The sequence below is a fragment of the Chanodichthys erythropterus genome, chromosome 18 (genome assembly GCF_024489055.1).
Source record: "Chanodichthys erythropterus isolate Z2021 chromosome 18, ASM2448905v1, whole genome shotgun sequence".
Taxonomy (NCBI): domain Eukaryota; kingdom Metazoa; phylum Chordata; class Actinopteri; order Cypriniformes; family Xenocyprididae; genus Chanodichthys; species Chanodichthys erythropterus.
The window spans coordinates 35,733,865-35,750,092 of NC_090238.1; the positions used below are offsets into that span (position 1 = coordinate 35,733,865).

Sequence of the window (16,228 nt, forward strand, 5' to 3'; positions counted from 1 at the left end):
ATATTTTTATTAATATAATTTCATTTTTTAATTCATCTATATAATAATGTCCCCCTACATTTTAGTAGGTTTTATTCAAGTAGTGATCAAAAAAAAAAAAAAAAAGGTTAAAAAATTAGATTTTGGGAAATAGTGCTTCAGCAAGTGTACATGGAATGTACACTCAAAATCAGAGAGAATTGTGGGTATAAAGTAGTGAACGAATGTAGGGAATGAAGTCGTTCACTCAGAATTCGGACACCACTACAAAATGGCCGACACCCGATATAGTGGACTATGGCTGCGTTCCAGTTCGGTTTTTAAATACCCTTCCCTCGCTAACTTCCCTCGGTCTCGTTGACTCGGATGTACGTCATTGCTTACGTTGCACGAGTGCCCACTTCTGGCGGAACCTTTGCAATGGGCTAAACTGGAACATCCTAAGCTCTTGATCACTTGGAATCCGCAATGGAGCTGATTTATTATTTATTTTTTCCCCTTACAAATTTGTTTAATACAGCATTCTATATGTATATATGTGAGTTTTAAATGTTTAAAAAAATAATTAATATATCATAGAATTGTTTGTGGTAGGGTAAATTAAACGCAATATGCGGTGACGTCATAATCGTGTTGCATTGTGGGTTATGGAGCTGCCTGAAGTGTACATGTGAAGTAGACTCGCTCCCTCGGTTAAAATCGAGGGAGCGAGGGTCTGTCCATGTAAACTTCCCTCGTCCACTTCACGAAGTGGAACGCACTTCAAAATGGCGGCAGGGATTCCCCCGAGGGGAAGTGTGTAGGGAAGTTCGCGAGTGCGTGTCTAAAACTGGAGTGGAACGCAGCCTATATAGTGGATAGGGAGCGGTTTCAGACACAGCTTAGCTCTCTTCTTCTTCTGTATTAGAATTCCAGCAGTGTAGACACTGCTAAGTGTATTACTGCCCTCCTCAGGTCAAAGTTTGAACTAAATTGTCATATACAATACGCTAGTGCAAGTATATAATTAGTTCAAACTTTGACCTGTGGAGGGCAGTAATATATGGAGAAAAATCCTGTAATGCTTTCATCAAAAACCTTAGTTTCTTTTCGACTGAAGAAAGAAAGACATGAACATGTGGGATGACATGGGGGTGAGTAAATTATCAGGAAATTTTCATTTGAAAGTGAACCAATCCTTTACATTTTAATAGATATGTAATATATATTTTAAATGCAACAACTTTTCGGTGATCTATGATTATTTTGGTCAAGCAACAAACCCGCCGAAACTCAAGATTCGGTTTTGTGAACTTCATACGCAATGAACGTAAATGACATATTTTGTATTCAAAATGTGCATACAATAATCCTGCAACCAAAGATAAAGTTTATTTTTGTTCTATTTTATTTTAAGTTGTATTCAAAACCCGCGAAACTGAGGGGGCAGATGAAGCTAGTGATTCACGTCCTTATAAACTAACGCTTGTACTCGGTGTCTAATAATAGGCCAACCTGAGTAATTTTATCGTTAATTGTTCACCTATAAAGCACGGAAACGTGGTAAACAAAGGCAAGTTTTTGAGGTGTACAAAAATCTTACCTGCTGAGGGTGCCAACGAGCTGTACAGTTGAGGTCTGGTTGTCCCGACAACAGTTTGGTCTGTGTTTACGTCATTTTGAATGGAAACCCAGTATCCACGAGTCCGCTATTGGTCGATTTACTGCCACCCGCCAGTGGAAACGCGCCGCTGATTGGCTCATGAGCATGTCAATCTCCTGTGCTGTTCGTGTGCGGGACTGCGGGTACAGGTTGAATACGCGGCGACAAAGTAACTCTAGCAGAAGCTGAGAGTAAATGGCGAGAAGTTGAACTTTAATGGTGCAAGTCCGCGTACACTGTATCGATTCACTTTTATGTTCGTACCTTTCACTTTTGGGATTGCAAATCACTTTAAACCTTTGGAATGTCTTTTTATTTCCAGAATGGAGTTGATTCGCGTCCCCTGCATTGTTCTGCGACGGACAGTAATGTGGAGTACATAAAGCCTTAGAGGAATCCGACGCACTTTGGTTTTTATTTATTTCTTTAGACGCACTTTAAGTTGCAAACAATTTTAACTCTTGCGTGGGTATTTGGTGTTTGCTGTTTCCCCCCACAAAATGGATATTACAGTGTCTGAACTGATGTCTAACTTCATGGATTCACCGCTTGTGGTTTGGGTAAGTCACAAAGACATGATGGCACCTGCTGCGTGTACGGAGTTTGTATTTGTGTTGTGTAGTTTGTTCAGCAGCGGTCACTGACAGTACAAAACTGAGCAATACTAATGTGGGCTGGATGTTTTTATCATCCCTATAGTGGAAAGACACGTGCTCTACATTTAGCAGATGTCTATGAACATAATAAAATTGTGCCTAAACTAATCTTTTTTTTTTTTTTTTAATATCTATATTTATTTAAAAAAATATATAACTAAGTTGCATTTATTAACTTTATTTTGTCATATTCTATTTATATTTTGTTATATATTCATTTTATTTTTATTTAAAATGTTTTACTTTATGTGACAACTTATGAATTACGTTTTACAACTATAATGTGACAAATAGTATTTTTTTTCCTAAATAAGTCCCACTAAATGTTAAACATAAGTTTAACAGAAAAACATTAGTTTTTTTTTTTTTATGTACTTGCATGTTATATGAAGAGTTTAATGACACTTGACAGGGTTTAGTGAAACCTGCAGAACTTCCTATGACCCCCTTACCCTGACCCTTGTGTCCTGTTTGGCTGTGCTTTCTCTGGCCAGTGTGTTTCCAACTCATATGTCACCATCTTAAAGGGATAGTTCAGCCAACACTGACAATTATGTCATTAATTACTCGCCCTCATGTCGTTCCAAACCCATACGACTTTCATTCATTTTCAGAACACAAATGAAGATTAGAGAGCTTTCTGTTCCTTGCAAAAAAAATAAAAATATATAATTTACTACTTTATTTACAAAATATTAATCTCCAAAGCAAGAGCACTAAGACGCATGCGTGTTGTGTTGACGTGAGAGCAGATGTTGTTGTGTGAATGTGCGTTGGAGATTAATATTTTGTATATAAAATGGTAAATTATATTTTTTGGGGCAAACAAAGCACTCGCATCACTTCATAAAATTGAGGTTAAACCACTGGAGTCACATGAATTACTTTAATGAAGTCTTTACTACCTTTCTGAGGCTTGAAAATGGTAGTTGCATAGCTGTCAGTGGAGGGACAGTAAGCTCTGATATTTCATCAAAAATCTTAAAGGGTTAGTTCACCCAAAAATTAAAATTCTGTCATTTATTGCTCACCCTTATGCCATTCCACACCCGTAGGACCTTTGTTAATCTTCGGAACAGAAATTAAGATATTTTTGTTGAAATCCGATGGCTCTGTGAGGCCTGCACAAGGACCAATGACATTTCCTCTCTCAAGATCCATAAAGGTACTAAAAACATATTTAAATCAGTTCATGTGAGTACAGTGGTTCAATATTAATATTATAAAGCGACAAGAATATTTTTGGTGCACCAAAAAAAAACAAAATAACGACTTATATAGTGATGGCCGATTTCAAAACACTGCTTCAGGAAGCATCGGAGCGTTATGAATCAGCATGTTGAATCAGCGGTTCGGAGCGCCAAAGTCATGTGATTTCAGCAGTTTGAAATCATCTTAATCATGATTTGATACACTGATTCATAACGCTCCGAATCTTCCTGAAGCAGTGTTTTGAAATCGGCCATCACTATATAAGTCGTTATTTTGTTTTTTTGGCGCACCAAAAATATTCTCATCGCTTTATATTATTAAGGTAAAACTACTGAACTCACATGAACTGGTTTAAATATGTTTTTAGTACATTAATGGATCTTGAAAGAGGAAGTGTCATTGCTGGCTATGAAGGCCTCACTGATAGGGCTGGGCGATATATCGAATGCTTTTGTCACGCGCATTTCGTCAGTAAAGCCGGTTCCCTGATTACCGCTAAATCGCCATCACCTGCTTTCAAATGAAGCAGCATTTAATAGACAGAGCCGTAGATCACTGATAAGACACGCAATATCGCGTTCAATATCGACGGCGACTCATATCGATATTGAACGCGATATTGCGTGACTTTTCAGTGATCTACGGCTCTGTCTATTAAATGCCGCTTCATTTGAAAGCAGGTGATGGCGATTTAACGGTAATCAGGGAACCAGCTTTACTGACGAAATGCGCGTGACAAAAGCATTCGATATATCGCCCAGCCCTACTCACTGAACCATCGGATTTCATCAACAATATCTTAATTTGTGTTCTGAAGATGAAAAAAGGTCTTACAGGTGTGGAACGGCATGAAGGTGAGTAATAAATCACAGAATTTTCATTTTTGGGTGAACTAACCCTTTAATTTGTGTTGTGAAGATGAACAAGCCTGTCCACACAGAGATGTGTTTAACTGTATACGTAAAAATTTTGTATCGTAACGCAGCTTCGTCCAGACGGATCCGGCGTTTTGGGAGCCTGAAACCGCTATTTTTAATTTTTTTTTTTTTTTAACCGGGTCCCAGAGTGGATAAATCTGAAAACGAAACCCTTTTGTTTTTGTGTGTACAGCCAATCTGTATATTTTGTGAAACGATGATGTCATCCTAGTCAGACAACGTAACCGCAACAACAACAATGGCGGACTACATGCTTGTGTTCGTGCCTCAAAGCTACTGAGCCTATTAGCTTTACTAAAATTTGCATATGTTTATGTACACGCTCCAAGTCGTCTTCTCCATTTTTAGTGTATCTCTGTGGCAGAATTACAGCGCCACATACTGGTCTGGAATTTATACTACATCGCTTTGAGTCTGTTTCAGTGGTTTTGTGTATACTTAGATATTTCTTGAAACAACGCCGTTTTTACAGAATTTTTTTTAGAACGAGATAAAAAAAGATTGAATAGGGAAAGCTTTGGCTTTAGAGCAACATGAGGGTGAGTAATGACAGAATTCTCATTTTTGGGTGAACTAACCCATTAACATTAGACAATCATCAACACTCCCATGTTGATGATTGTCTGTTCCCTGATACTTTATAACATTGAAATAAACACAGACACACATAAAATAAGGGGAAGACAGTTGTATTTAAGCTTTGGAGTAAACAATAATTACTTTGCACAGACTTTTATGCAAGTTTCTCTTGACAAATATGTCTAAAACTGTGAACACTGCAGTTCTGTTCTGAAACAGAAAGCATGGCTGATTTATGTGCAGCTGTGCATGTATCCTGTCATGATATTACTACTAACTTTTTTTCTTCTTTTCTTTTTTTACAGGTTAAGACTTTTGGACCGCTTGGGTCTGGTTCAGAAGACAAGCTCTCTATGTTCATGGATTTAGTGGATGGTGTTTTCCTCCATAAGATAATGACACACATGTGAGTGACAAAGTCTGAACTGTGTATGTGTGCGACTGTGCGTACATGCTGTAATCTAGCAGCTGTTGTGGGCCTATCTTTTTTTCATTAGAAACCACATCCTATCCTTTACTGCTGCTATCCAACTGTGCAGACACTCAATCCGAATCATCACGCTCCATCGGTTTTGTTCCTTTTGTATAATTAGTGTGTTAATAAAGGGTCTGTGGCTGATTTGGGGTTGTACTTTGCCTTGAGATTTAAGGTCATGTGTAACATCAGTTAGCAATCACGCAGTATATATTTTAGCTGAGTTTGACTGAACGTTAGGTCACGGAAGTTTTGGTAAGCTCAAGCTGTAACCTCAGCTAAACAGGTGACTAGGCAGCATTTTTGTGTGTTGCGAATGAACAAGGAAATCCCTTCTTTGAGAGTATTTGCATCATGCAAAGCAGCTCTTTACACTTTTGACACCTGAAGTTTGTGCATTTAGATTGTGCTTCATAAAACCACTGTTAATGAATTCTCACACCCGCTGCATCAGCTTTGTCCTTTAACCTACTTTTACTCAAGCTGCCTTCTGCCATAATCAGGGGCTTAAACACTAGACCTCCTCAGACAAAGGAAATATTTTCTCTATAAATTTGGGGGGCAGGTGGGAGGGGCATCATTCATGTCTAATGGGAAGACGGCACACGTACTGTATGAGCTGTCCTCCTCAGACACTCGTCACTGTCCTCGATAAATTATTGTAGCCTGCCTGGTGTCATGTTCTCTGCGTATCATGTCTCTTGGAGGACTGACTGCATCAGTTTCATTCCTATAGTTGTCTTAAAGTCAACACGAAACAGCGTTTGTTTGCAACCCATTTTACTTCCCTTAGGTGACATGATTCCTTGAAATCAAAACTGAAATTTTTTAATGGAGCGACAACTACATAAATATATCCACTAACCTTTTTTAATCCACTAACCATTCAGAAACATCCAGTTTCATTCTAAAAGTTGTAACTTCTTCCTGAGTCTCTCCATCAGTGTCGACTCCGGTTTGAACAATGTAAGGCTGAACACCGTTACTGACAATCCTCATTTTGGCTGCGTGAGATTCTCCAGCTTTGTTGTTGTTGAACTGTTAAAGCTCCGCCCTCTTCTGGAAAGGGGGCGGGAGCAGCAGCTCATTTGCATTTAGAGGGACACAAAAAAAAATGGTGTGTTTTTGCTCACACCCAAATAGGGGCAAATTTGACAAGCTATAATAAATGATCTGTGGAGTATTTTGAGCCGAAACTTCAGACACATTCTGGAGACACCAGAGACTTATTACACCAGGGCATTATAGGTCCCCTTTAACATCACCTTCCCCTTGCAACAACATCTATATGTACATTGGCGCAAGGACTGGGCAATAATCCCTCCCCTCAAGCAACCTGTTTTTTTAATGCAATAACTCATTCTATATAAGCTCTCCCTATAGAAGCAGAAGTTAGATAAGAAGAATGGAAATAAAGTAAAGAAGCATCTGTTTGGGGTCAAGTAAACCCAAAACCCAGTCTAATTATATGTAGTTGACTGTAGTTGATTATAGTTGTGCCCCAAACATTAACTAATATGTATGTGAGCTTTGGAACCGAATGAGTTATTGTATATTGTTAGTATGAAGACTCACTTACTCAGGTGTCCATTGTGTTTCCACTGAACCATTACAAATGAGTGGAGATGTGGAATGCTGAAGGCAGTGTACACACTGCTTCTTTCTCTTCACCCACATCCATTTATAATGTGCCCACACTTGTATGCCTGCAGCAAACCAATACCTTTGCCAGAGTTTTCATGCACCAGGTATGCGGTAAACACCATCGCTGTTAGCAAATGAGCTTATATGCTAACGCATCCCATCTGGCAGATGTCCTCTGTGTGCTCCCTATCAGTCTTACTTCTACTTTTACCAAACAATCATTGTTTTTCCAACCATGCTGTCAGTTGCAATATTTATGGTCATAAAACGGCACATAAAGTGAAACTCAATGCAGTGTTCTTGGCTTCAGGCAATAGAAAGCAGTTGAGCCAGACAGCAGAGGAAAAAAAAGAAAACTGACCCTGATCTTTTAAGGTCCTTTCACTAGCAAGCGGGAATTTGTGGGCCAAGCTGGCAGAATTTGCATGCCATTCTCACAAAACAAATGTAAATGAGGATTGCACAAACAGAGTCTATGTAGGACCTCAGAACTGTCCGAGGATCCTCCTCTGAGCGTCACTCAACTCACTGGCTTCAGTCTCTGCATCCACTGATCCAGTCCAGTGATATGAAAACCTAATTACTTATGTCAGAATCTTTTGGAAAATATTTGTTGATTCAACGGATTTGCTTAAAAATATCTATATGCAAAGTAACATAATGCAATGTTTTTGAGGCAGCTTTATTCTATATAGATCCCATAGTATCAAAATGAGCCATTTTTTAAGCTTGATTTAAAGAAAGGATGTTTTAGCTATGAAACTTGCAGGATGTTTTAATGTTTCAAAAACCTGATATGTCAAAAGATCAAGCCACATTTTGATTTCTCATGTCATAACCCCTTTAAACCAACAAGTTTTCCAAATTATTCTGACATAACACACTTTCATATTGGTTAGGCTTTCTGGACTGGATCATTGGATGCCAAGATGTAAACCAGTGAGTTGAGTGCGTTTTATCATTATGACAGATAAAAATAAGACACTGCATCTGGTTTTTAAACTTGAGAAACATTCCCACAGTAAAGGGTGTGAATATGGATTAGAAGTGAATAAAAGGGCAGAAAATAGGCCAAAAGAGAGATGACGGATTTTATGAATTTGAAAGGATTTGGGAACAGAAATGAGAGAGTCCAAGTGTATTGAAGTGGAATGATTCATGGCCTTTTCTTATGTTGCAGTTGGCAGATTCATAAGAAATATAACACTTAGTAATATTATAACATTTTTGCCAGACTTTTTGTAAAATTATTCCAGTTAAAGGGGACCTATAATGCTCCTACAAGATGTAATATAAGTCTCTGGTGTCCCCAGAATGTGTCTGTTAAGTTTCAGCTCAAAATACACCACAGATCATTTATTATAGCTTGTCAAATTTGGGTTTGAGCAAAAACACACCATTTTTGTGCGTGTCCCTTTAAATGCAAATGAGCTGCTGCTCCCGGCCCCCTTTCCAGAAGAGGGTGGAGCTTTAACAGCTCAACAACAACAAAGCTGGAGAATCTCACACAGCCAAAATGAGGATTGTCAGTAACGTGTTCAGCCTTACATTGTTCAAACCGGAGTCGACACTGATGATGGAGAGACTCAGGAAGAAGTTACAACTTTTAGAATGAAACTGGAAGTTTCTGAATGGTTAGTGGATAAATTTATGTAGTTGCTGTGGAGTTGATTCAACTCATCCACTAGCATGTGCCGTCATGTTAATCTTTTGTGCAAATCCAGCGTTGAATTGACCCTCTTTTGTGAAGCAGTCCGGCGTAAAATGACGGCATGTTAACAACACTCTACTACAACTCTTCCTCTTCTCTAAAGCCTCCCAACATGGCCTCACCCCCTTTTGTGTGTTTCTGGGGCCGGGGTTTATGTAAATTTTGGGGTTTGTGATTTCACCAACCTGGGAAGAAGCTCGTTGCAGCCATTTGTTGTGGTCCTTAAAAAGTGATTTCTGTAAAAGAAAATATCACCCTTTGCATTGAACTTTGAGCGACGTAACTTTGCAGATGTTATGTTCAAACAGCAACATTATACACTTTAGTTAGTGTAAAAAAGTGAAATCACAACCAAGGACCCCTTTAAAAAAATTAACCTAGACTTGTATTACTTCAAAGAGTAAAGGAAAAATGGATAAAAATATATCTCAAACTGTCAAAAAGATGTATAATGATTATTTGTAGCCACCTCTAGTTGGGTTATCTGAACGACTAGTCGGCTGGTCTTGAGGAAGTCCTGTATAATTAGGTCTACTAAGTCATTAAAAAGAGGGATGATAGATGGATGGATAGATAGGTAGATATAACTACTTGATTAGGTTGTTGGATGGCTAGTCGTAACATTCTGCCCAGCCCTATTAAAATTGTGCTAACGTGAAGGTTTTCAAATGTACTCTTGTTGCTTTTGGTCCACAGAGACCCAAGCCCCATGAATCAGCGAGTGAACAAACAAGTCAACAATGATGTCAACCTGAGAATACAAAACCTCAACACTGTCATCCGGCAAATCAAAAACTACTACCAGGTAAGATTTCTTCCTCCATGTCGTGTTGAAATGGGAAAGTACTTCCTGATGATCACTAGAAACCAAGAGCTTGAGAGGCTTTTTTAAATGTATTTATTTATTTTGTTTTTAAGACCGCATTGTGGTTGTATTAGATGGCAGACAGCGGCTGGTCTCTTCAGACACAAGGTGGTGATTCTGGTGTCATGAGAATTAAACCTGTCTGCAGATGTGACTGTGATTGTGGGTAGCTGGGGCCTTATTTTATTATCCGCATAGAAGAGTTTCTGTTACGTCAAGCCTGTCTAAACTTCTGATCTTAGTTATTATGTGAATGCAACCAGCAGAGATGTGCAGAAATATATATTTTCAAAATCAACTAGTTGGTGAGTTGTCTGAATGACATCATTTATGAATGGCGTGCATAATTTCATGGTTAAAAGTCATGTCTGCAGCCACCAATCAGACATGTTTCTTATTGATATTCAAACTAAAATAACCTTTAAAAATGAAGAAAATTTTGCTAGTTGACCTGTCAACCATTTTGCTAGTTGGCTTGTTGGACCTGTTGATCATCGTGACCCATCCATAGTACATACCAGGGATGCGCAATATATTAGTAATTAGTATTATATTAGTATAATTAGTAAAGGATCATTCCGTGTCACAAGACCACTAGAAAAGTTTAAAAATTAGAATCTAAAAGGATATTAAGAAATGTGTGTATGTTCATTGTGATAAAATCGGAGTGAGAGTGCTTTTCAAGACCTCATGGAGTTGAAGGTGGTCTATAAGAGACTAAAAGTTTTTTTTTTTATGAGAGGCTGTAGTCATAATGATAGTAATTATTGTGAAGAAAACAGGGAGACATGAAAGGACAGTCTTTCTCAACACCATATTAGACAAAATGTATCATTGACTCAGAGAAAATGGCCTCAGAGAAAACAGTTCTCACTCAAAATTACTGCTGGAAGGAGGCTTTTATGTTGTTGGTTTTTGGAGTTGAAATCTTTCGATTGCTTTGGTTGGTTCTGGGCAGCGTCCCACCATCTGAGTAAGCGTTTGCCACATCTGACCCCCTTTTCTCTTGGCAGAGCGTCTCCAAAGCATTCCTGCTCAAACCTCACTGCTTTCCATCCCAACTCAGTGAAAGAAGACTGATTGTGTGTGTCAGTCACAATTTTTTTATTATTTTTTTACTCACACTTGTTTAAAATTTTAAATAAAATATAGATAAATAATTCCCCCACACACACATTCAAGCTAGCATGTTATCAAAGTTATTATTGTTTTTATTTTAAATATCGTTTTCATATTTGCTATAAATTTCAGTTTCGTTTTTCAATTAGTTTAATTGAGTTTTAGTTTAGTTTTTATTTTGTGAACACATTTCTATTTAGTTTTAGTAATTAAAGTGTAACAGATTTAACAGAATTCTTAACAGAACAGCTAGACATTTTTAATGTAAACTTACTAGTAGGGACACAAACTTAAAGCATGCTAAGCATTTTCATTGTAGTTTCAGTTTTTATAATGTAACCTTGAATTTAATCTGCTGTCGCTCTGAGCCAGAGAGAGCAGTTTTGAACCACACTGTTGTTACAAATATTCAAATGATCACAGAAGCGCTGAGATAAGAGTTTAAAGTTAGGATATAAACACTGTAGTCTACAATAGCGATCAAAATGGAGCAAAACACCTTTTGAAACTAACTTGGCGCTTAAAATAACGGTTGTATCAATTACATCTTACCCCACTATTTGGCGACAAGTGACTTAAAAAAAAATTGTCATTGAATAATTAATTCAAAAGATTCATTCAAAAACTGATTCTTCCAGTAATGAAACAGATATGTATTAATGAGTCATTGAATACACTCAAAACCTTTTTTTTTTTTAATAATTAATTCAAACATTTTTCCAGCAATTAATATTTTGTCAGAACCTCTAGTAAAGTACCCTTCTTTGTCCTGTTTAATTGCACACTCTGCAGTAAGCAGCTGAGATATTAAAATAACCTCTTATTATATATTATGCAAGATTTTTGGCAGAGCATCAGAATGTTGTAATCACACACACACTGATGTGTAATCACACTTCCAGTGATGGAAGGCCCCCTTAACCACATATTTGGCTTGGGTGGAGCTCATCTTAGTGTATTTTTATAGGTCACCCAATGGGCTCAGTAATAAGTAACTGAGAAGTCTGTGTTCATACAGAAGTGCCCTCACCTTGGCATAAGTATCGTTTTAACCAAGCACTGTAAAAGAAGTGCTATCGGTCAGATATTTTATATTTTAACTTGGTTTATTCATTAAAATGCTTTACACTTAGTGGTAAATACACACTCTGGGTTGTCTCTGTCGTTCGAAACTGGTCAACAATCTCGATTTTCTCATGCGGCTTGTCTAAAACACACACAAAGTGCTCATTCTCAACCAAGAGAAATTTCTATTTGATCCAGGAAACAGACTACAGAAAAGCAACATTTGAGCATCTGATTTGGGTCAGCGCTCTGCTGAACAGAACCAGATGTGTTGTTTTATCCTGTGTTAATCGCTCCCCCAGAGACCCACCTATGGGGGTCTAGATGAGGGGGAAGGGTCACTGTAATGTGAGAACTGCAAGGCTCAAGACCCTCTGAAATGCTGTCCTTAAGACATTTGGCTAATGACCAAAGGAAATGCTTTTGTTACACATTAGCTCTCTCATTGCAGATTTGGCCTGCTTGTTTTTAGTGTTTGTAGTGCTTCAGGAGTTGGGTCATTCACTCTTTAATGGGTATCCTCTCTCTTATGTCCTACTAAACTGTGATACACTATGGTGGTCCCTCACAGACACCTTGGACCCTAATTAGTACATGACACACTTCTGTGCTGTTGCTTCATCTTGATAAGAAATGAGGTGGACACTGGATTGGGTGACTCAAATGTTATGGCTAGCAACAGTTTACTATCTGTCTGTCTGTCTGTCATTAATGAATTAATTAATTACCTTAATATACAAACCTGATTCCAAAACATTTGGGACACTGTACAAATTGTCAATTAAAACAAAATGCAATGATGTGGAAGTTTCAAATTTCAATATTTTATTCAGAATACAACATAGATGACATATCAAATGTTTAAACTGAGAAAATGTATCATTTTAAGGGAAAAATAAATTGATTTTAAATTTCATGGCATCAACACATCTCAAAAAAGTTGGGACAAAGCCATGTTTACCACTGTGTGGCATCCCCTCTTCTTTTTATAACAGTCTGCAAACGTCTGGGGACTGAGGAGACAAGTTGCTCAAGTTTAGGAATGGGAATGTTGTCCCATTCTTGTCTAATGCAGGCTTCTAGTTGCTCAACTGTCTTAGGTCTTCTTTGTCGCATCTTCCTCTTCATGATGCGCCAAATGTTTTTTTCTATGGGTGAAAGATCTGGACTGCAGGCTGGCCATTTCAGTACCCGGATCCTTCTTCTACGCAGCCATGATGCAGTATGTGGTCTGGCATTGTCATGTTGGAAAATGCAAGGTACTTCCTGAAAGAGATGACGTCTGGATGGGAGCATATGTTGTTCTAGAACTTGGATATACCTTTCAGCATTGATGGTGCCTTTCCAGATATGTAAGCTGCCCATGCCACACGCACTCATGCAACCCCATACCATCAGAGATGCAGGCTTCTGAACTGAGCGCTGATAACAACTTGGGTTGTCCTTGTCCCCTTTAGTCCGGATGACATGGCGTCCCAGTTTTCCAAAAAGAACTTCAAATTTTGATTAATCTGAACACAGAACAGTTTTCCACTTTGCCACAGTCCATTTTAAATGAGCCTTGGCCCAGAGAAAATGCCTGCGCTTCTGGATCATGTTTAGATATGGCTTCTTTTTTGACCTATAGAGTTTTAGCCGGCAACGGCGAATGGCACTGTGGATTGTGTTCACCAACAATGTTTTCTGGAAGTATTCCTGAGCCCATGTTGTGATTTCCATTACAGTAGCATTCCTGTATGTGATGCAGTGCTGTCTAAGGGCCCGAAGATCACGGGCATCCAATATGGTTTTCTGGCCTTGACCCTTATGCACAGAGATTGTTCCAGATTCTCTGAATCTTTGGATGATATTATGCACTGTAGATGATGATAACTTCAAACTCTTTGCAATTTTTCTCTGAGAAACTCCTTTTGATATTGCTCCACTATTTTTTGCTACAGCATTGGGGGAATTGGTGATCCTCTGGCCATCTTGACATCTGAGAGACACTGCCACTCTGAGAGGCTCTTTTTATACCCAATCATGTTGCCAATTGACCAAAAAAGTTGCAAATTGGTTCTCCAGCTGTTCCTTATATGTACATTTAACTTTCCTGGCCTCTTATTGCTACCTGTCCCAACTTTTTTGGAATGTGTAGCTCTCATGAAATCCAAAATGATCCAATATTTGGCATGACATTTCAAAATGTCTCACTTTCAACATTTGATATGTTATCTATATTCTATTGTGAATAAAAAAAAAAAAGCTTATGAGATTTGTAAATTATTGCATTCCTTTTTTATTCACAATTTGTACAGTGTCCAAACTTTTTTGGAATCGGGTTTGTATTATGCGGTTACTAATGACTCGATAAGGGATTTTTCTTTAAGGTTCCTTACTTATGTTAAATAATGTATTTTTTTTAAATAATGTTTAAGTGACAATAAATGTACAAATTAGTTAAAATCACTATCTGTGTCGTGCAATGAATTTGGCATCAGTTGAGTTTTTTTTTTTTTGCTATACTTATAGATTAGCAGTACCTTATCAACATGTATGGTATCTTTTTCATCAACAAATTTGCATTCAAACGCATCAGCGCATTGCTTACGCATCTGCTATGCAAATGTATTGCCTTATGTGACACATCAGTGGATTGAAGTGCCATATTTAGTAACACTTAACTTGCACCAAATGGAGTAAGAAAAAATAATAATGTTTTCCATTGTTTGCCCAAACGCGGTATATCACCCCAAATGTATGTAATTAGTTATTAGTTTTGCACTTGCCTGGTGTAGATTCTGCTTAAATTGTTTTAAATGTGACCTGTGATTGCATTGTTAAAATATTTTTAAAGAACCATCAATGACATAGATGCCAACACCAACCACACTATTGAAAATCAACAGTAAATATCAAATATCTATACTGTTACATGATCACAATCAATATCAGTGACAATATACCATTCACAAATGGAACTAATAAATTTGTTGTCTTCCTCATTCTATTAATTTGGATTGATTTGCAGAAATAGCTGGAACTTTCTATTGGAGATCACCACAAGACAGAAATCTGAGATGAACTGTCATTCTTTCTATTTGCAAAGTGCTTTTTCTCTCAGCCATAAACTACATTGTATCTGAGTGTTAACAGTGATCTCAGGCACTGTGTACAGAAATGGCCCAGAAGGTCAGTGAGATAAGCAGATGGCTGTAGACTGGTCTTTTATGCTCATGTGAGTAAGTCGAACAATGTCATTAATTTCTAAAAAGATCTGTAAACTGGAATGTGGCTGTTGACATGAAGGGTAAAATAGCACATATTATTTGAGCATGTTCATGCAGCAGCAGCACAGGAAGTGAGTGCTATAAAGGAAGATGATTTTAGTGATTAATTGGTGTGTGCTAAGGCAAGTCTTGATATTACTTTTGCTCATGCTATTTTAAATCCACAAAGAATAATTATTAAACATTGGTGCATTTTTGTTCCATCTCATTTGTGCTACAGACGTGAATGATGGCTCAAATCATGATGATTATTAAGGAGAGGTGTGCTTACTTTTTTAGCCGTAAGACAATGTTTTTTATTTATTTTTGTATTTTTTTTTTTTTTTTTTTTTGGCTTGACAAACAAATCCCTTGGATTTCCATTGATTGAGATCATTGAGCCATTTTGGAAAACAAACAAATTGCATTATAATGTGGAGAGTGGAAAATTGTTTTATTAATATTTTATTCAAATTAAAAAAAAATCTTCTAGACTGTTTATGTAGTCACATGAAGTAGTACAAAGTAATGTCTTAAGGGGGTTTTCACACCAATAGTTCTAGGAACTCAGTTATAGGACCTAGTTACTAGGATAGTTACCTGATAACTAATTCAACCCATATTGGGTTGTTTTGTGAAGTAAATGTGTTTCTACGGCTCTTTAAAAATGATGGGTGCTGGTGTTTGACATGCATTTGACCAATCAACATACACTTACATCACTGGTAGTTCCTGTACTGCTGGTTTAGAGCCTACTCTGAAATAGGATTTAGTTCCCCTAAATGGAGTTCCTAGAACTAAAATCATTCCTAGTCCCTGCAGTGCGAACACAGCAAAATCCGGGTACTTCCGCCAGTAGTTCTAGTAACTGCCTCCTATGCGAAAGCCCTTTACATTACCATTTGGTTCTCAAGTCAGTGGAAACCGTTTCGCTTCCACAAACCTTAACCAGGCAGGAACTGGCTCTTGCACCAGAACCATTTTCGAGGAAAAACCGTATTGGATCACCCTAGCATATCCCTGGAAACTACCTACACCATCTGGGCATCGTGATGCCAACTTTTGCATGAGTTTGTCTCACTCACATTTACTTGA

The 16,228-nt window shown here is 37.8% G+C and overlaps 1 protein-coding gene across 1 annotated transcript in view; it reads left to right on the top strand.

Annotated features, from left to right (window-relative positions):
• Window positions 1–1,761: 1,761 nt before the first annotated feature.
• Window positions 1,762–16,228, top strand: part of ccdc88c (coiled-coil domain containing 88C) — a 76,252-nt gene continuing 61,785 nt past the window's right edge. Inside the window, exons 1-3 of the mRNA XM_067366644.1 lie at window positions 1,762–2,181; window positions 5,312–5,412; window positions 9,533–9,641. Of these exons, the coding sequence (XP_067222745.1) occupies window positions 2,122–2,181; window positions 5,312–5,412; window positions 9,533–9,641 (270 nt within the window). The 5' untranslated portion in view covers window positions 1,762–2,121. The remainder of the gene's footprint in view (window positions 2,182–5,311; window positions 5,413–9,532; window positions 9,642–16,228) is intronic.